General features: G+C 35.4%; 1 protein-coding gene across 3 annotated transcripts in view; it reads left to right on the top strand.

Moving 5' to 3' along the window:
- The window catches only part of LOC117415827 (copine-8-like), a 110,334-nt gene that overhangs the window by 30,567 nt on the left and 57,363 nt on the right, over nucleotides 1-22,404 (top strand). For all 3 annotated transcript variants that reach the window (XM_034026673.3, XM_059027186.1, XM_059027185.1), the window contains 4 exons: nucleotides 613-659; nucleotides 4,015-4,118; nucleotides 11,772-11,811; nucleotides 19,453-19,529. In XM_034026673.3, coding sequence (XP_033882564.2) covers nucleotides 613-659; nucleotides 4,015-4,118; nucleotides 11,772-11,811; nucleotides 19,453-19,529 — 268 coding nt within the window. The remainder of the gene's footprint in view (nucleotides 1-612; nucleotides 660-4,014; nucleotides 4,119-11,771; nucleotides 11,812-19,452; nucleotides 19,530-22,404) is intronic.

Below are 22,404 nucleotides of genomic sequence, written 5' to 3'. Positions count from 1 at the left end.
TCGGGTACGTGATTTCACACTGCTTTTGCTAAAGCAGGGTCGACCTGGGTGACAGAAGCAAATACACCAATGCCCCGGAAGCAGCTTGTTACAGACGCTTCCATCCAAGCTTCTCTGGATTGAACCGTTGGCCCAAATGTTTATTAGAGCAAATGTTTCTTCATCTGTTGCAATCTGGCTCATTGTGCGTCTCAATCAACAATGGCTTGCGGAAGTGAAACCTTCATGCAGGCATGGCTGTGCAAAACACTGTTTTCAGCTTGTTTTATTGGTAGTTGGACACATGCAGAATGGCATAGTGAACCAACTCTTTGGAGACACAGCACTGAACGTGGTTCAAAGAATTCTGTACCTTTTTCCAAAGCATTGCAATTGGTACTACAGTACATTTGTGATCTTTTAATTAGATTTTAATGTTTACTAAATTACACTGACTAATCAAATATTTTTATTTACCATTGCCATTTTGCTGTATTCTACTGTAAGTGACTTTTGTAAGAACAGGACATAAAATGATACTAGTTCTGAATATCTGTCGTACATGCTGCTGTACTTTTACTATCTTTGATTAACAGTATATTAAGATGCTAATGTACTCTTTTATTTTTGCAGTTTGTGTTCTGTATACACAAGGAGTTGGAAACAAAGAATGGAGAGAAGTAAGTACAATCGAATCAGCCGCATTCAAATATGTTTATTTAATATTATGACCTTTATTGTATTCTTGAAAGGGATAGATTTCAGTAATTTTGAATGGTTTGTTTTGCGATTTGGGATGAAGTAGTGCAGAGGCAGTGGCTGTACAATACTGTATTGAATGAGGAACTGAATTAAGTGGTAGCTTTTAGTATTAAATGTATTGGATTATCATATATTTATATTAAAAAACTGTACTACCTGAGAGAAACTGGCTGTACACTGTTTAATGTAATAATACAAATTTAAATTAAACATAAACCCCAGAGTGACTACAGATATTTGTGGAGCGGTCAAAATGACATGTAGAGTGGGTTACAGCAAATCTAGTTTTTGTTATGGCCAGAAGAGCAACCTGGTACAGACACTGTATGAAATATCACAGTTATCTTAACTAATGTACTGTTCTTGTTGTATAGAATCAGTTTGTATATCATTTTCTATTCCAGTCATTATATCCTGGGGACTTTGTAAAGCAGTTCAACAAATTCTGCTGATACACCAGAGTGTAACAATTAACCCCCCCCCCCCCCCCAAAAAAAAAAAAAAAAAAAACACTGGAGTTGGATTATCATGAGCATTTCATATATATCATAGCATGTTAATAATAAAATACACATTTTGCTCAGTGAAAATAACATACTGCTGTTTGCACTGTAGTTTTTCATTAACACTTTAAAAAGCTTTTGTTTCTCAAGTCTAGCTTATTTAAAAGATAAAGCTTTTTGTGTTTACCCTTGCCCTAAAAAAACTCAGCTAAGCTAGAGGCCAAGTTCCTTCACTTCAAACTCTGACATTTATTTGTTAAAAGCCTGCTGTTTCGACAGAATGTTGCTCTTCAGTTTACAGCTGGAAACTGTAGAAAAACATTAAGTCAAAGAGATGTGCTGTTATATGCTTGAAGAAACCAGCATGCATAGCACATTTCCTTTACATAAGACTAATTAAATATACTGTTCAACATAAAAAAATAAAAAATAAATTGCTGGATGGGATCCATCGATGTAGTCGTGATTATTTTACCTAGTCAGAGTTATATAATGCATCTAGAACAGATCAGCTTGATAGCTAGTCCTTTTTGATAATTGCTTCAAGTTTCTCCAATGGTATTCTATGTCTGTACACTATAGACCTGTATGCCCATCTGGGAATTATACAGTGGTGTTTATAAATGTATGAGGAATACCGAACGCATTTTAGCTGGCTAACACTGTATATTCTTACGATTGCTATGGACACTCCCTACCAGACGAGAAAGATTTCTCAAGCAGTTTTTTGAAGGCTAAAAACAGTGGGCCCTAAGTATGATAGTGTTTTCCTTCATATCTATTTACATTTTGTTTTCATTCTGTGATGTATTATATGTTGTATTCATTTCGTTAAGTTCCCAAAGTCAGCATTTTTAGACTCACTGAACCTAATTTACATGTGAAGTATCATTCACTTTATGTACATATTTATGTACATAACTTTTTGTTACTTACCTATGATGTATGACATGTTTTTCTATGGTAAATGGATTTTCCTATAGGTAAAAACCTTCACCAGTGTTTTGCTGGCGTAACTGATCAAGTTTCTCGTGAAGTCTAATTATAGTGATTTCTAAATTACAAATATTAACATATCCTCCCCTGATGCTATTTTACGAATGTGGCATATCTTCTTTGCCCATATGTATGAACCAGGAGAAATTAGTTTCATTTGCAGGTTGCTACTTTCAGCTGCACTATTTACTGTTAATTATAGTTTCATTCTACTGGTTACAGGAATGTGGGTCACATTTATTGATCTTGTGTTACTGTATTGCAATGTACAGTATAAAGACAATGTCAAGTAGTATGACAGTTACTTAACTAGATTATAATGATAAACTACCATATTCATAAGAACAAAAGCTGAGAATGAAAGAAAGAAAGTTGTATAGATAACTGTGGCAAAGTGGTTACCAGTGTGCAGGTCCAGGTGATCAATAAACAGACAGACAATGATAATCCAGGCGTAATGGTTTTTTGTTTTGTATAATCTAATGGTCTGTTGACAACAACGGCAGTACATAATAACAATGATAAGCAATACAGCGGTGTATATTGCTTTACTGTAATCCGCGGGTTGGTACCGAAATAATAATAGTCCCGATCTTTTACACTTGCACGTAACACGAACACAAACACAAGTCCACAGTGCCTGCTCTACAGTACAGTTTATTGTGCAAAGTGTTGTCCGGGTTTAGTGCTGGCCTTTGGCGACAGCTCCGGATCATGTTTCAGCCGTCTACATAACAACAAACAGTATTTTCAGACAAGACAAGAAACAAACAAAACACTCATGATAACAACACAGGTTTCTCCTTCCAGTTCATGTTTAACCATTACAAATGAACAGATCACCTCGCTCCGTCCCCTTTTGTACCGTCTGTCATGACCCCTTGGTTAACGAGTGCAACAGCTCCTCCAATCCATGGCTGCAACATCGTTTCCCTTCTGGAGCTCCGCCCCCCTTCTAGATGACCAACTTCCGCCTAACCCTGGGAATGAATTGTCTGGCCATCCAGTCCAGGGTACTTTGTTCCCTTTACATAGCGCCCTCACAGGTTGGGAGGGAGATGTATCACCAAGAATCACTTCGTTTTTGTCACAATAACAAATCACTTGGAAAGGAAATACAGAAAAACAAACATTACAAAATAGAAATGAACACAACCACAGCAAACACTGTGATACATAGGGCGTGGGTTTTGTGTAAGATAGGGTCATGACATTTTCTGCAGTAATAAAGGGTAAAGTCAGTGTAAGAATATCAGAGGGATTGCTAATTGAATGTCATCTTCAGTGATTTTTAGATCTATCTGTTTAAATATCATTTTTGATTGGAGATGGAACATCCTACATGGTAATTTTCCTATCTCTTAAATTAATACCTCTAGGATGCTGCAGTTGCTTGTGACAAAACATATACAGGTATAGTTTGCATAAGCCTTATTCACGAAACTTTCTAAGGATGGGTTTTGAAGAGTATTATAAACAAGTTTATCAGTACTTTAAAATTTTTTAAATTAGCTGCAAACATGACTCGGGCCCTATATTTCAAACATTTAAAACGATACCTGGTGTTAATGGGCATATTCGCAACGTTTTAGTTCACCTTTTGACAGGTCAGTAATTCTTCATTCAGTTCACTGTAACTGTTACAGCAGATTATGTATACTTGAGAGTGTAATGTACTATGGAAAACGATTGAGTAAAGCCATACACTTTTTAAATATATATTTTAAATCAATATTATTCAAATTGTATGATACTTATTTTATCTGTTTTGTAGTATGGAAGAACAGAAGCTATTGACAACACTTTGAATCCTGATTTCGTAAAGAAATTTATGCTGGACTATTTCTTTGAAGAGAGGCAGAACCTCCGGTTTGATTTGTAAGTAAATACTCAAGTTCTAATATGCTTTACAATATTTATTAGAAACGAGTTGGGTGGGAATGACAAACACATGACTTCTATACTTTGGGGGATTTTGTTGGAACTGAACCTGTGTAAAATATTCAGTTAAATCATGCTGATTTAATAATGATTCAGAATAATGTTCTATGGATTTCTGGCAGAGGAAATAGTTGTTTAATTGTCTTAATGTAAGACTTTAGACTTCTCTAGTTGTATACCTGTGGTGCTCAAAATGTAACATTTTAAAACATGTGATTTATTTAATTACTAAACATGCATGTGCAATTTAATGGTACAATTAATTAAAAATCAGTAGAACTTGTGTCATCATAATAGTGGTACCTCAGAATAATAAAATGGAGAACTAGCAAATAAAACAGTAAAGACATGTTCCCATGTGAAATACAAACAGAACGCTAAACTTGTATTGCAGCACAGCTTAGGGACCAAAGTGATACAATCAGTTTTCAAATGCAAGGAAACAGGAATATGTCCCATTCGACAAAAAACAAGATGATGTTCACTTTCTGAACAAATTAGAAATATTATGTTCTGTCATTTAGTATTTTATATTACGTATTTATGTTTTGTTCAGTACACTATGAGCCTTTGTTTTATTCTCTATTTCTGCTTAGATTGTTATTTATTTGGCCTGGTAAATGGTGAATTATGCAAATCACGAATGGATATAAAAAAAGAAAGAAAAATGAAATATTCTGACAATGTAGATGGTTTGAAGTATCTGTTTAATGTATGCATATATGCTGTATAACAAGTGTGGTAATGTCTTAGGGTTACAGATTAGAATGCTAATGTTCTAAGGAGCCCGTTTAATGAAGTAAAAGATCAAATGTGGCTGCCCTTTACATGAATCACTGTCAGAATCGACAGCACTGTGTGGTTATTGAGCCATTTCCCCCCAACATAGAGTATTGCTGTTTTATGACCCGCTCCTTCTCTTTTACCTTCAATGCTGTAACTCAGCCTAAAATGAATGTTTGACCCTCAGGCAGTTAAGCAAGCAGAACATCACGCTGGGTATGCCAACATGAAGCTTGTGAAATGTGTCTACCATTTAATTCATTGGTTGTGTGCACAAACAAATAACAGAGCACTGAAAAGCACTCGCTACACAAATATTGTAAAGCTGCGTGTTGTTTTTATGACAATTAAGTGCATAATCATGTTATTTAAACGTGCTGGCATGCGCGGCTTGACGGCTGTGTTCTGAATGGTTTTGGCACAAATTGGGTTACTGTATGTCTGAAGATATTAAAGTAGATGATGGCTTGTAATTGAGAGGTTGCTTTCTGAGTGTTGTAATCCAATTTACCTCTAAAAATGATTGGATAACAGCTGCCATTTCTCTTTTCACTTGTCCATTGCATATTTGCTTTGTGCTGTGCTTGGCTGGATGCCCTTCAACAGTAATTCCTAAAATGACATTTTTAACCCTCTCAATGCTGCAGGCTTCGGAATCTACACTGTTTATTTATTCACTTGTCTGCACACCACGTTAATATGAACAGTTTCTCAAGTAGGCTTGGTTAGGTGGTACATTTTTATGGTTCAGAATTGTTAAAAATGTCATAATGATATTAAAATGTGTATTCTCGAAAACTGAATTACTCGGGTTAAGCACCTAAAGATCACTTCTATATTTCTTGTTTGTTTATTTTTTTGCCTGATTTAGATTTCTTCTTCTTATTTTTATAAATAAAATATCACGAAAGTGTGAGGCAGAAGGAGGGGTGAATTGTATTTACATGTTCCCTTTTTTGTTTACCATTTATGGCTTTTGAATATATGTACTTCTATGTTCAGTATAGTGCCTATCTTACGTGTACGCTTCCTGTGAGCGCTATCCTGGTTACAGATGAAAAAAACAATGCCAGTAAGAACTATCAGCAACATTTTGGTTATCATTTCCAGTTTTGTTAAAAATAATGCAGTAGCCCCATAGTCGGGAAGAATTTACATTCCCGAAATAAACAATAAACACTGGCATTCGCTGATCTTGATTGTTCAGAATGCATTAGTTAGGCTTCCAACAGGAATATGACTAATCCTATGTACATTTAGAGTCACTCTGACCTACTGCATGCAGAGCTGGGCATAGATGTTGAAAGATGTCAGATTGAATTAACATCAGTTTCTCCAGCAAATGAACTCAGCCATTAAATACAAAATGCTGAAGAAAAGGAGAGAGGGGACACCACACACATTGTAGCAGATTTTTGTAAATACTTTGTTTGGTGTCTAAACATTATATTTTGCTTTATTCCTCTGTTCTCACTACCCTATAAAATAAGTGTAAAAAAGTTACAGCTGGCTTGTCAGGGAAATAATTAACTAATGTTCATTCACTGTACCTCCAGTGCTTCTCTTCCAATGGGATACTTTCATATTTGTATTGCGTTTCACCACTCCGTTCAGATGGTCCAAGCGGTCTCCCAAACACAGAAAAATAAACCTTTTATAAAGGTGCTGGCCAAACGAGGCAATTACTAATTAATAAGCAAACTCGGTTTCCTACACTAGCAGCACCTGTAGCCTATCATGCAATTAACTCTTCAAACTCATTGCAGACTGATTCCAAGTCAGCCACGGATCATTCCAGCTGTCCCCTGTTGTGTGGACCGGCTTGGTTTCAGCCTGCCATGAGCGCCTCCTGCTGGTTGTTCTGTGAACTGGCTCACAATATATATATATATATATATATATATATATATATATATATATATATATATATATATATATATTCGGTTTTAACCGATAAAACCCGATAAAACACCCCCGATACAAAATAATTAAATCGGTGGAAAACACCAGAAAAACTGTGGAAATAGTTAATCTATTCACGCTGACTTTACCCTTTTCCCATTAAAAAAAATAAAACCTACTACAAAAATAATAATAAATACATTTCCCAGGGCTGCTTGGCAATGTCCCGCCTTCCTGACTTGTATCTATCATTGATTCGTTCTGAATACTTTAAAACCGGCCCAACTACTGAGTGACAGCGTATTCCTACATTTCAATTGGAGACTCTGCTTGCGAGATTTAAAATGAGATTACAATCAGGATGGAGGCTTGTTAGGATTTAAAGATGTATTACAGTTAAAATACAGAGGATTTAAAACAGATTTGTGACGAAATGTACAAAAATGCCTACACACAGAAATCCCAGAAGAATGTGCCCGTGACCATAAGGATTTCGTTGTGGAAGACAGCAAAGGAAAGAAGGTACAACTTAAGTGTGCAAGTACTGTCCAGTTAATATACATATTTTGACACACAAAAAACAAACAAACCAAAAACAAAACGCTCAAGTATTTTGGAAAGTAAGCAAAAACACTAATTTCATACAGTATATCAAAAACGAAAGCCCCCAAAAAAACGATTTACATAAAACTTGAAAATAGCTCAAAATAAGCACCGAAAAATACAATTAATAAAACAATTATGCAATAATTGTGTAATTAGTTTCAAAATGCTGAATAGCTACAGGCAAATCTTTTCTACATTTTTATGGGGAACAAAGATAACAGAGGACAAAGGACCAGCCCTATAGTATATCTGTGGGGGGCCTTAAACATCATAACATAGGTCAATTTGGTTTGAAATCATAAATGTAGTGTTTTTATTTAATTTTATATACAGCAAAAACAAAGAATTGCACAGCATTTTAACATGCTGGCCAATATTAAATAATTATATATTTTATTATCAAGTATTCCACTGAAGTGAATTTGAGTATTCTGAATAAGATATGTGGACTATGTAGCTAGTAATCAGAATGCAGTAAAACCTTAGTAAGAATAATGCCATTCTGTTCTATAAGGAGCCGGTAAATAACTGTCCATAATAGAATATCACAGAAATTATTGAATCAAGGTAGACAAAACTCTTCTAAACAGACAATAATCACTACCCCTCTTAGAAAGGCATGTATTTCTTAAATGTAACTTTAAACGAATAACAAACCGAATGGTTGCTTTTTTATTTTTTAAAGAAAAAGAGCAGTTACAGTGCAACATTGAAATGGTTTGTAGAGAATACTAAAGATTATTTCTATGGTTGGTGTCAGGGATCAGTGGATCACCCTGTGGTATGTCCATAACAAAATCAAGAGCTGTTTATACCAATGGATGTGTCTTCAGGAAATATACACCGCTAAATTTGACTGGAGTAAACTACTCAGCAAGGTATTAAGCATGATTTCATTTAAAAGGATTCAATAATGTTATGGAAAACAGAATACGTTTGTATTCATCACAGATAGAAAACTTTGCAGTATTTCCACCCATGTCTGTGTACAGAAGATCTATTTAAACAGATGGCAATGGCATTCATTTAAATTTCTTTTGAAAACAAACACAACTCATTTGAAGCAGGAGATATTCTTATTGTTTATTAAGGTACAGCACCTGTTTATAAAAAAAACAAACAAAAAAAACAGCCCATCTGATTTTCATAGATGACTTTTCCAAATTACTAGGTCAAGACTGGTTTGCCAGCCAGTATATAATAGCTTTTTATATCACAATAGAACAGTTCATTGTGTTAAAACCATTGAAAGAAAACCGTCTTCATAACCTTTTCTAGAGTTGAGCCCTGTTTGTATTCTGCTGTCTCACCATCCTGTCAATGAAGGGAGACCTGTAGGACACCGCTGGGGAGTATTAGCAGACAATGATATAGGCAATCTTTTGTCAGAACTTCCTTGGGAAAGGTGCTGCATTATTTGCTTCATGGACGTCGCCAGTGCTGCAGTGACAGCGACTAGATGAGTCACAAACATGACGTCATCTTCATAAAATCTTTTAGGAAAGCTGCATGACTTACTATCTGGCCAGAGGGTTTCTGTAGTGACCTCATACATACATGTGTTAATGGCTACTGAAGTATCATTGTAGTGTACAAACATGTTCAATGCATACCCATAAATAACCATTCTTATATATGGCACAATACATCTACATACATACATCTGTCCATACCTACATACTTACATACATACCCACTGCTCCTAATGCTTTACTGTCATCCTCCTGACTGCATGAGCTTCACTCAGTCTAAATTAAAATCAACTTAACACTTAACTTAATTTTACTGTTAAGTTGTTTAAATGCAACTTAACAGTAAAATATATTATCAAATTATTTTTGCATGTTTTCCGCATAGATATGTTTCCCTTTCTATGTCTGGTTTTCCCCTTTAAGGAAACCTGACCTGTTCTTCCACGTGATCACTCTAAAGATGTCTTGCATAAATTAAGGAGGGACCAACTTCCTGCATTGTTGTGTATCGCCAAATATATTATATTCTCTTTGGCATCTCTTCACGCAGGCCAAACAAACAGTCATCGTAGCGGTGTCAAATACAATAGTTTCCAGCATACAAAACTTCCCACTCTGGCTTCTGGTTCTGTCGCACTGCCTTTTTTCAGGTCTTATAGGGCCCCCTGTAATCCGTGTTGACAAGAACACAGACAGAATAACTTAATCAAAAGAATAACATGGAATTAAGTGTTGTACGAAAAAATGCATTTGGCAGTAGAGCATTAAGCTTGAGATTAACATATTTGAAGGAAAAATGTGAAACTTTAATGATCAGTAAAATAAACAGATTGCACAGCAGTGCCAGCATGACCAAAATGTTGATCATGCAATAATACATTTTAAAATAAATCAAATAAATGAAACTCCACAATGACCATAAGCATTTGTGCACTTTTTTAAAATAAACTAATGACTCAACAATCCCTAGATGTAATTATATTTTTCCACTGTGGGTTCAGCTAATATTTCAGTTAGCTGGAACATTCATGAATATAATACACAAGTAAAACAAAAGACAATTTAGAAAAAACAACCTTCTGCTCCATACTGTAGTCACCGGCATCACGACATTATTAAAAACCCTGAACAAACATGACAACAACTGAAAACAAACATGTAAACAGACCCGTCAACTTCACAGCTGCTAATTATATTTTTACTCAGATGAGACAAACAAAAGAAAATAAACCATTCTTTCTTTAGTGAAAATGACTAGTTAAAGAAACTAAACAAACATCAGTGGTGTTCAACGCCTGCTGGACTAGTAGTACAACCAGTTATATCACTAGCAGACTCACCTTGTTTCTACCAGTTTTAAGTTCAGCAGAGACCTACCAAAGCAGTGTTAGTGGCTAGGGACACTTAAATGTCACCAGGCACAATTTTGTATTGAGCTAGAATGACCCCTGCACAGACATTATTGTTTGAGTATAAGAAATGAGCACACCAAGCACATTACTGAAAAACACACCGGTTATTATATTTAATTGTAAATGTTTGAATATTTGATTTTCTGCTTTTATACAGTGTGTGTAAATGTATCTGTAATGTTTAGTATGAGAGATACTGCTGTCCTCCAGGACCCCACTGCCTGATGATTGAGACCTAAATGTAATAACAAAAAACAAAGAAAGAATAGTCTCATAAACTGTGCCATTTTAAATACTATAATAATAGGATCAGTCAAAAACCTAAGATATAAAGAAATACTAAGAGAAACTTTTCTATGTTAAGAAATGTACAAATATGTTTTTTGTATTTCTAAATGTACCATATTTAGTTTATTATAGTTATGGATCCCAAACTAAAGATGTAAATGTCTCATTTTACTAAACTGCATGTTGCTCATGTTTAAAAGTCTGTGTGCAGGGGTGAACTTGTGGCCATGCTTTGATTCTGTTTGATTGTCAATGCTCTAAAATGGGTTAATTGGTGTAATAACTGTGAAAAAGAATATAAAGGCTTGATAGTTTTACACTGTCTGAAATGTGAACAATCACATTTTATGTTTAGCATGCATTATAATCCAGAAACAAGGTGAGTATTTCTCATAAGCAGCAGCTGAATAGTTTTGAATTGCTACTTTTGTTGAATGAGCTATCAAACTTTTAATAGGAGGCTGTGTGGTCCAGTGGTTAAGGAAAAGGTCTTGTAACCAGGAGGTCCCCGGTTCAAATCCCACCTCAGCTACTGACTCATTGTGTGATCCTGAGCAAGTCACTTAACCTCCTTCTACTCCATCTTTCGGGTGAGACGTAATTGTAAGTGACTCTGCAGCTGATGCATAGTTCACACATCCTAGTCTCTGTAAGTTGCCTTGGATAAAGGCGTCTGCTAAATAAACAAATAAAAAAATTGCAGTTGAAGATCTTAGTTTTCTTCTACAGTGATGGCCAAAAGTTTTGCATCAGCCTATTCAATTAACTATTTTTGCTTCATAAAGTTGAATGAAACCTGCTGAATAATGTTACGTTAACATATTGAATTGCATACCGCTTTGTAGTTTTCCATATACTTTATGAAAAACTGACATACTTAAAAATGTGACATTTCGAAATCTAACATGAAATACTGTACTACTATTATTGCTTCCGGTAGACTTTTGTGATATCAGTTTGTAGTTTCTTTGATTACATGATGTTAAATAAAATATCAGAATAGTTTTTTATTAATTATGTCTCTATCCTAAAATTCTAGGTAATGCAAAACTTCTGGCCATAGCTGTATATTATCTGCTATTTTGAATACATTGCTTATCAAATTTTTTTTTTATCTCATCCCACAGGTACGATGTTGATTCAAAAAGTTCAAACTTATCAAAACACGTAAGTTTTTAATTCTTTCCATTAACACCAACTAACAAAAAAGAGCTTTTGTGCTACTACATTTAGTGTGAGCAAAATGCTGCCAATGACATTTTAAAACTTGAATTTAATTATAGTTCTGGATATTGCTGGTGAAAAAATAAAAACCCATTAAATTACCTTACATTGTGTCTTAACTTGATGTTCTGAGCCTCTTAGCACAGGTCACGCCCCACCAGAAGCATCAAATGAAATGCTAGACCTGCTGTATGCAGATCGTCTGTACAAGAACATACTCTTGACCTTCAGCCTAATTGAGACTGACAGGTTGATGAAGCAATGGCCAACACAGGATTGGCTGTTTAAGTAGATACCATTTGGCTGTTTTTGTGGCAAATCATTAACTGGAGGGAATTGTGTCCAATTGTGTACCAGTTGTGTTGTGACTTTGTTCTCCAACTGAGTTTTTGTTATGATATCCTGTTAAAGACGTTCTTCTTGTTGTGAAGTAGGACAGTGAAAATGGAAGCTGGTACTTCTGCAGATTGATTTAAGATGATGTATTGCCGTAGGCTAATTATGCTGAATCATTTCCTAATGCAAGATAATATCATGTGTAATTTATTAGAGATTTTCAAAAACATTTGCCTGTATTTAAAATGTGCTTTAGAATGTGTGGAACATGCTAAATCTACTTGGTTTGATTGTGACGACAAAACCATTGCATAGAAGTTAAACTGCAGTATAAAAGATTTTTATGCGATGGGTCATCTCGTGTGGTCGAAAAACATTTTATATTGCTTCTTCCTTGTACTGTACGAACAGTTGAGTAGTTTCCCATTTCAAATTTTATTAAGTTCAAAGAGAAGCCAGTGACAGAACGCTGTCCCTGTTACAAGCATGTTTACTTAAAGCTCTTAGGGGGAGATTTTCAAACATCAGCGTTATTGTATAGCACTCACAGTCTAGTAATGACAGCTTTAGTAGCAAATGATTTTCAAACGGAATTTGTTAATAAAATCAATCCGATAATGCTTTGAAATTGAGTCGATTAGGTCGTTAATAAACACATTTCTCGTTAAAATGCTTAATTTTCGCAGGTCACATGCATCACTTCCTGTTTCAACGACTAGATAAGGGGAACTCATTAATCAAAATGCATGTTAACAGGATCAAGAATAATTAATGGAAGCATAATTCGCTTTTATGGAAACTACTAGCTTACAGGGAGACGGCTCTCCCACCAGCGAGCAGCAGCCAAATGGAATTAAAAAATAATGGGAATATCACTTTTGTGTATAATTTGTAAACTTCATTTAAAATTGTGCATTTTGTCATCCAGAATGTACAGATTTAAAAAATAATAAAAAATTAAAAAAATGAAACCCCACTAGTCATTTACCCTCATTCGGGGGGGATAATTAGCCACAGTTTACTATATACAACTCTTTTACTGTGAATTTTGCAATCTTTTTTTCTTTTTTTGGTAAAAAAGAAAATACCTTTTTTCTTTTTTTTGTATGGGGTGAGGGGGGGGGGATAAGCCATCTATGTAGGCTTGTTTGAAATTTATTTTCTTATGTTGATGTATTTTAGTATGTACGATTGTGGCTATAAATAAATACATTTGAAGCTGCTCCTAATTAAGTGGGATACTGATATAATCGTTAACCCTCTTTATCAAGTCACCTGTGACCTTTTGAAATAACCCAGAGGCATAGAAGAACTATTTCGTAGGCAATTCAGGGTCCTCCCACAGAGTCTGACAGAGGTGGGCAAAATGCCCCATACAGACACAAACGAGCTTTTAGATTGTCATCTGGTAAATCTAAGATATTAACCCTCGTCCTGTACTCCCTCTCTCTGTATTGTCGGCGTCGCAACCGGGGTCTGTCAATCTCAGGCTTGCACTCAAGCTCTAAAATTACATTTGCTGCTACTCCCAGCAAACCCATACTGTAGTTTGTTTATTCTTTTTTTTTTAACACCAAAGAACTTAAATACTGTTTCAAGGTGAGTTGTATACTTTTTTGTTAATTAAAACCCTCCTTTTCCAAGTGCAAATTAACTAATGATAAATTATGACAGTTAGCATGGATTCCCACGCAAACAAAAGAAATAGTTGCAAGAAGCACTGCTCGTTAAGATATTAACATTATTTCATGAATCAACATAATTTTGGAAATCACATGAACACGATTATTTAATAACAAAATAGGCATAACGACTGCCAAAATCAATGCTACATACAGATTTGTTCATTAACACTCATTTACGAACTTTTGAAAATCCCCCCCTTAATGTCTACGAGTTGTATAACTTTCATTACATTTCACGTGAAGAGTGTACCATAGATTCTACTGAACAGTCTTGGGCAACACTAACTCATTTGCTGTTCTTGGGATCCAACCCAGTCTTTATGCAATGTCCTCTTCTTTTAAATCTTTTAAATTGCTTTGTGGATTTCTCAAGGTCAAGGAACTGCAATTTGGGTTTTTGTAGATTGAGAGTATTGTGCTGTTTTTGGGTCCATGGTGTGATCTCCAAATAAGGTATTACTTTATGAAAGGATTTTTTTTAATGAAATGGTTAAACTTTTCACTACCATTCTCAAAAAGGCTCGAGTACCTGTTTATGTGATAACAATAGTATTTGTGGTTTTAACTTATGAGATGTCTGTACTTCTTGTGGATGTGCAGTAGCAATTAATAGTGAAAGTGATGTTTAAATAACATAGATAAACCAGTACTATAAACCATCTGATACTTCTAAAATATAAGTCAAGCTCTTCAGTAGGTGCACAAGTGTGCGTGTGTGTGTCTGTGTGCGCGTGTGTGTGTCTGTGTGTGTGTGTGTGTGTGTGTGTGTGTGTGTGTTTAATCAAGTGTAATTGAACTGCTGTCTTGAGGTGGCTAATTAGAAATGTTTGTAAAGATCTTGTAGCAATGTTAATTTTCTGTTCCAAATGTTAAATAGGACAATAGCACACATTCCCCAATGCTTTGAAAGGTGCTACCGGCTAATCAATGAGTAAAGCACAGCTGTGTGTTATGATTAATTAATGATTTCTAATGTTGGTTTTTCAATTTTTGTGAGTAACTTACGCATTTATGAATGCACACTGAAAAAAAATGTATATGCTTCCTTATACAGGTGCTCCGAGTAACAAGTGTAAATCAGAATGTGTAATAAAAATAATGTAATTGTATGTAACAACAATGTGATATCAATGTGGTAACAATTGTAAGTCGCCCTGGATAAGGGCATCTGCTAAGAAATAAATAATAACATATTGTTTAGGGACTTTGTGATACCTACACGGTGGATAGCAGTATCGACATTAACAATGCAAAGCAAATTTGCACCATTGTTACAGATTTCCTAACAAGTCTGGCATAAACAATTTTAGCGGCTACTTAATTAACTCCTCGTAAAAAAAATAAAATAAATAACACAAAACTGCTTAACCTAAAAAAGCACAGTCGTACAGGTACCACTGTAGCAGGCGCAGTTTACACAGCCTCAGAGTTTCTTATCGCATCATATATTCCAGATTTCCTAAATCCATTGATGGAAATGTCCGGTCTGCTTTTAATCTTTTTAAGTAAATTGGCTTTGTTACACACTGCCATTCTCATATTCACTTTGACATCCAACACATTCTTTCCCTTGTCCAGCGCGCACTTCTTTAACCTGTGCTGTCACTTTATGCCACACTCTGATTGGTGGAAGTATTATTGGCGATCCAATCCAAACCAGCCAAAATAAATTCCACTCCAAAATGTCCCGTTATATGGTATGTCAAAGAAAATATTAAAGGAAGGTTGGAGTTTCTTATGCGTTTCATTTAAAACCAGACATTAGGGCATCCAGGTTTGTTAATTCCTGCCACCCGGACACAGATGCCAATTCCTGGACTGTCTGGGTCAAACCCAGACAGGTGACAACCCTGGTCTTTTCAGACTTATCACATAACCAGTCCTTCCACAATGACAGTTTGTATCTGAAGTAACCAGTCTTCTTGTTTTCTGTTAATAGCAGTGCTGGGGCAGCTTTATCTTGTTTTGCAGGAAGCTTTGTACCTGGCACTGGCCTGTTTCATTCTTCTGGGGATTAATGCATTAGCTGTGTTGCAGTAAACAGTTACCAAACTTTGCAGTCTAATTCAATACAATGGGCACATAAGGTTATGAGATTATAGCAAATATACAATACAGGCAGAATAAACAAATCCAAACAGCAAATAAATACATTATGTTGCTAATAATTTAATAAGCAGTTTTGTTGAAAACGGAATATAGTGTAGGTGAATAACATAGTAAACAGTACAAGAACAAAGGCAAATGTTCTTAAAGGATTTAAACCATTTGAATTGTATAAAACCAAAAAAATCAACAACAGCTAGGAGAAGGTTATTGTTCAGAGGAATTCCTTGTAAGGAATTACAGGCCTCTATCTTAAAGATATGTTTCTTCTTGTTAAGATGTAATGTATTATAAACCTATAATCCCCCTAATTTCCTATAATTGTGTCTTTCTTATACGGAAATGGTAGCAACCTCCGAAAACAGATGTTTAATTTGGTTAAAATGAACAATATAATTAAACACTTGGGAACAAAAATGATTTTTAAGATAAATTAGAGTAACGTGTATGTATTATTTTTATGAAATATGAATGAATGTCTTTTATGCCTAGTGCTTTATGTTCCTAATACTAGACATTACTAATTTAGACTTGGTTAAAATGCTGGTTTTAATGATTTATACCTTCGGATCATTATGTTAACACTGCTTTTCCGAATCTGAAAGCGTATACTGTAGAAATGAAATGCTCCTACTGTATTTAAATGAGGATGTTCAACAGAATAATCTGGTGTGCTCACATTTCTGTGAGGTAATTGCAGGACAGGTGGAAAAAGAGTGAAATATATCTGACAACTAAGAGTCTGTTTTGCATGGATGTCATTGCTGGCACTGTACATTTGAACATAAAAACACAAAACTTATTTTTTCCTGTACTGTATATTTAAATTGGAACAAAAATAGACAAATAATGCCACTACTTCACAAAACAGGGATGTTACAGAGCTGATGAATTCCTGTTTAATTCAGACTAACAAGAAGTAATATACTTGTAATTTAATATTATCTAAAACTGAAAACCCTCAATCCCGAAGTCTTCAATATTTTCTTAGGAAAGTAGTCCCCTTCATCCTTGCTCTTATACTGAAGATCATTTTGTGACTATTGGTACTTAAAATGTGTAGTGTTCAGAATAAGGTGGAGATATGTGTATAGAGAGTTGCAACCCTTTCATTCATAAACTCACATTAGGCAGCTTTTATGTGGAAACGTGTATCCAAGAAATTAGCCAACTTAAGTGTTGGAGACTAGTTTTCGTCCATTTGAAAGCTTTTATTCGATACTCCAATTACACAGAACAATGGGCCAGTTTACATGAGTGGTTTGTCTTCACGTGAATTGGCAATGCATGTGCATGTTGTCAGGGAAAGCTCGTGAAAATGCCCAAAAAAACACTATTTTAACGGGAAAGTCTCATTTTCATGTGAGATTCAAGGAAATGCTTGTGAAATCAACAGCCACTTACACATGGAAACATGAGTTTCTCATGAAAATGTTAATTAGCTTGTTCAAGTGCCTTACCTAAGCCACATGGGAATACATAAGTTACCATGGTCCAAAGATGGCAGCAGGAAAGTTAATGTTTTGTTTGCAGTGTTTTCTTATCAGATTGCAGATAACCCCACTTTTTTCTCTGTTTTCCCTAAAACTTTGCATAATGCAAATTATGCATGAATCTAAATGTGTTTGTAAAGTATCATACAGATTGTATTTAAGTTTCTGTTTAAAACTATTACTAATGGGGCTCCCGAGTGGCGCACCGCGTGGAGTACAAGATGCGCCCTATAGCCTGGAGATCGCAGGTTCGAATCCAGGCTATGTCACTGCTGACCGTGACTGGAGGTTCCTAGGGGGCAGCACACAACTGGCCGAGTGCCGCCCGGGTAGGGAGGGCTTAGGTCGGCAGGGGAATCCACGGTTCACCGCGCACCTGCGATAAAACACCCCCAATACAAAAAAAAGAAATCGGTGGACAGCCAATAAACACCAGAAAACACGGGAAAAACTGTGGAAATGGTTAATCAGTTCACGTTGACTTTACCCTTTTCCCATTAAGAAATAAAACCTACTACAAAAATAATAATAAATACATTTCCCAGTGCTTCTGGGCAATGTCCCGCCTTCCTGACGTATCTATCATTGATTTGTTCTATAAATACTTTAAACTTACTTTAAACACGCCCCAACTACTGAGTGACAGCACATTCCTACATTTCTATCGGAGACTCCGCTTGCAAGATTTAAAACAAGATTACATTCAGGAATGGAGGCTTGTTAGAGGGATTTAAAGCTGTATTACAGTTAAGATATGGAGGATTTAAAACAGAATTCTGGCGAAATGTACAAAAATGCCTACACACAAAAACCCCAAAAGAATGTGCCCGTGACCATAGGGATTTCATTGTGGAAGACAGCAAAGGAAATAAGGTACAACTTAAGTGTGCAAGTACTGTTGAGTTACTACTGTACATATTTTGACAGAAAAAAACCCTCAAGCAGTTTGGAAAGTAACCGAAAACACAAATTTCATACAGTAGCTAAAAATAGCTAGGAGCAATCTAGGTAAAGTACCTTGTTCAAGGGTACAGCAGCAGTGTGGGATTGAACCCACAACCCTCCAGTGAAGAGTCCAGAGCCCTAACCACTACTCCACACTGCTGCTCTGATCCTTACCATAATTCAGTTTAAAGACATTAAAAAAAAATGTTTCCGACAAGCTAGAATGTGGTCAGGACCACAGGTTTTAAAAATAAACCCAATTATCTATGGGAGCTGTGACTGCACTTTGTGCCTCTGATTAGTTTTCCACGCTCTTTAGATAAAACAAGCTCAATTTAATGCATTCTTTGTCGTTACCTGCCTATCACAAATTGGTTATCACTTTAATACAACACAGGCTTTGGTAAAGAATAGCAGGTTCCAGGTGGATGATTTGTCACAGATTTGGATGATCAGTGGTGACATTAGATTTAAGGCTTGGTGTTTTTACGTTTGTCTTTCACCTGTGAGCCCTGGTTCCAGATCCAGTATGTGTACTAGTTTTGTGTACCTATCTCATTTTATATCAATCACTAGTACACAGTGTCAAATCAGTTTTTGTCAAATTATACAGTTTGAAACAGGTTGCCTAAAATACAATGTTTAATAGCTGTGGAGCAAACAGTGCGGGTGCATGTGCAGTTTAATTTGAGAAAACACTGTAGATGTCCCTGCTGTTCTTAATCTGTGACAATACAAATTACATTATCCTTCACCTGTTATATATATATGTGTGTGTGTATATATATATATATATATATATATAATTTATTTATTTTAAATCTGCCTGATTTCCAATACCACATTAAAATAAATGTAAAAATGTAAAAGGTTTAAGAGAATGTAGGGACCCATGAGTCAATTTATAAATAGGGCTTCTTGAGGTAATTTACAATATAATATTTGATGATCATACAGTATGTTGTCTCCTTGGGTCAGACTGAAAGGAATACGGTTAACTTGTGTTCCTGCCATTTCAGGATTTCCTGGGCCAAGGTTTCTGCACTCTGGGGGAGGTGGTTGGATCACAAGGCAGCCGACTAGAAAAGCCTTTGGTGTAAGTAGTTGAATGATTGCTTTTGGTTTTTTGTGAAACTCTCTATATATATATATATATATAATATATATATATATATATATATATATAACATTCTGACACTTAATCTGACTACTAAAAGACAGTTTATTTAGGTCCATACAATTCAACTGGTGTGTTGGAGACCATTCTGAGCTGAGTGAAGTGAGTTCAGAGGGGTGCCTCTCTGTTGTGACATAGCCTATTGCATCACCTCCTCAGCGCATCAAACAAGGTCCAGCTGCCAACCATGAAACTGTATACTTTAAATTAATCTGAAACAAAAAAGAGGAGATATACATTCACTGCATATGGTATTTTTATTATTATTATTATTTATTTCTTAGCAGACGCCCTTATCTGGGGCGACTTACAATTGTTACAAGATATCACATTATTTTTACATACAATTACTTTATTTTTTACACATTATTTTTACATACAATTACCCATTTATACAGTTGGGTTTTTACTGGAGCAATCTAGGTAAAGTACCTTGCTCAAGGGTACCGCAGCAGTGTCCCCCACCTGGGATTGAACCCACGACCCTCCGGTCAAGAGTCCAGAGCCCAGAGCCCTAACCACTACTCTACACTGCTGCCCTAAAAAGAAAACTCCACAAACGTTTTTGGAGTACCATGTTTATTTACACTTGTGAGGAGGAGCGGAAGTAACAAGCGGTGACAGTAAACAGGTACTCCTTGAACATTCAGGGAGAATTGTCTGGCACTTGCATTAATACTAAAACAATAAACAGTAAAAAAAATACCAGGCAACACTTTAGGCTAACAGCTAGCCTTAGAACAGCTGATTGATTTAATATCTCTTTTAGAATAACCTACTGTAACCACTGCCACCCTCTTGTGTTCGAATTTAGTAAAATGCTGGTGTGACATTTTGAGATTTATAATGAAATTAAAAATGTTTAACAGGCAAGACCTTATTGAGATGTTGTTTTCAGGGAAAACTCTATGACAGACATGGGAAGGAAATAGGCATTTGAAATGTATAGGCCTATATTATACACCAGACATCTGTATTGATTTCCCTTTCAAAAAAATAGTAGTATAGTTTTGCAAGAACTAAATAAATAATGTTTCACATAATGTGTCCAGCTGTGGCTCATCCCGGCAGGGTTTAGGTTGATCAAATTGACTTTTTAGTTTCTTGTTATGCCCGCTCAAGACAAGTATATGTACAATTTGTTCAGATGTTAGGCTAATATAAATACTATAAAACATATTGACAATTTTATTTTTTTAAGTCTACAGTGTATGCAATTTAGTTAGTTTTGCAAAGTTGTTCAAACGATCCTCTACCATCATATGTGTGCTTGATTGCACGTGTTCTGCCTCATCAGGAGATTGTTTGTAACAGACCGTCAGTACCTCACTGCATGTAAAGGACCCTTTCTTTTGTAGTTGTGAAAAGGTGTTCGTAGCGTGCTTTTTAAACCAGACCCCCATTGTTATTCATAAATAAATTACTGAATAGCATGGGAATAGGTCGATGAGGTGAGATGACAAACAGTATTTATTAAATTAAGTCGTGTTTTAAATAATTTTAGTTTGATGGCTAAATAGCAACACAAATGCTAACATGGAAATTAAGATACAATTAGCACCTTAAAGAATTATGAAACAAATACAAATCAAATTTTGACGCTTTTGAGCAGATAGAACATGTTGTGTTAGACATATGTTTTACCAAAACAAATCACATTTTAATGATAGGTGCTGGATGTTCAAGACTAGACTACCCCAAGGACGGTGTTCTAAAGAATGTTCTAAAAACAGCAACTGAATTACACTAACAGTATGGAAAGCTTTACATATGAACATATTACTCATTACTAGGGGGAAATAATTGTAAGGGGATGCAAGAAACATAGAGGGAATCTGTGTGATAAATGAAGACAGGCAGATGCATTTTGGAAAATCACTTCTTTACAGTGAGAAACCACTTGCTGGGAAAGGCTCAAAAGTAGCAACTGTTGAGGAATATTGGCAGCAGCTTGCTAGAGCATCTTCTTTGAAAACAGCGTGCAAATGTTAAATTAGCTTTGAGCATCGCTCATTCATTATTCATTTCATTTGGAAGATTTCTAATTTATGCATAAGTGTGCACTAATCAAGGTGCATAGGTTGAACACATTTACTATTTTAACTAAACTATTTGGCAGAAGTTTACTAACACTGCCAAAAAAACCAATAACTTTAAACATATTGTTTCTGTTAATGATCGGAAGCCAGCAGATATATATGCATTTTTATTTAATAAAGTACATAGAGCTGAATCTATTCAGGGAATTACTTTCTTAGATGAAGCTCCAAAGCTACTTAGCAATATGCGTAATATGGAAAAGTGTACCACTCATTCTGTTGCAGGATTTGAATGAATACAACAACAACAAAAAAAATGAAATCAATACTTATTGCCCAGCAGAATCAATATGATTAGATGTCAACAATTCAAGTGCTTTACCTTTTTCTAATTGGATTGCAGATGTGATACACATGAAGGTCATGCTTGAGGTGTGTTTCCACATTAGCAGGCAGCTCTTACTGTTTTTGAAGTTGGTGTTTTATGTAAAAAACAACAACAAAACATGTTTTTGGTTTAACTGCAGCAGAATGGAGTATGGTGTATTTTTTACTTGACCAAGCTGAGTCCAAAGCTTCAGTATAGCTCTTTGAATGACACGTTGTTTGGTTTTGACAGGGTTGAATAGAACTAAAACATTACAAGTCCATTCCACCATAGATAAAAAATAAAAAAAAAATAAAAAAACAGATTCCTGTCTGTCTGTGTTTCTGAATCATAGCAATGGTATTTTTTTTCTCTTTTTGCTACTCTT

The sequence above is a fragment of the Acipenser ruthenus genome, chromosome 7 (assembly GCF_902713425.1).
Source record: "Acipenser ruthenus chromosome 7, fAciRut3.2 maternal haplotype, whole genome shotgun sequence".
In the NCBI taxonomy this organism is placed as follows: domain Eukaryota; kingdom Metazoa; phylum Chordata; class Actinopteri; order Acipenseriformes; family Acipenseridae; genus Acipenser; species Acipenser ruthenus.
The sequence above is the reverse complement of the archived record's forward strand: the minus strand, read 5'-3'. Positions and strand labels throughout refer to the sequence as shown.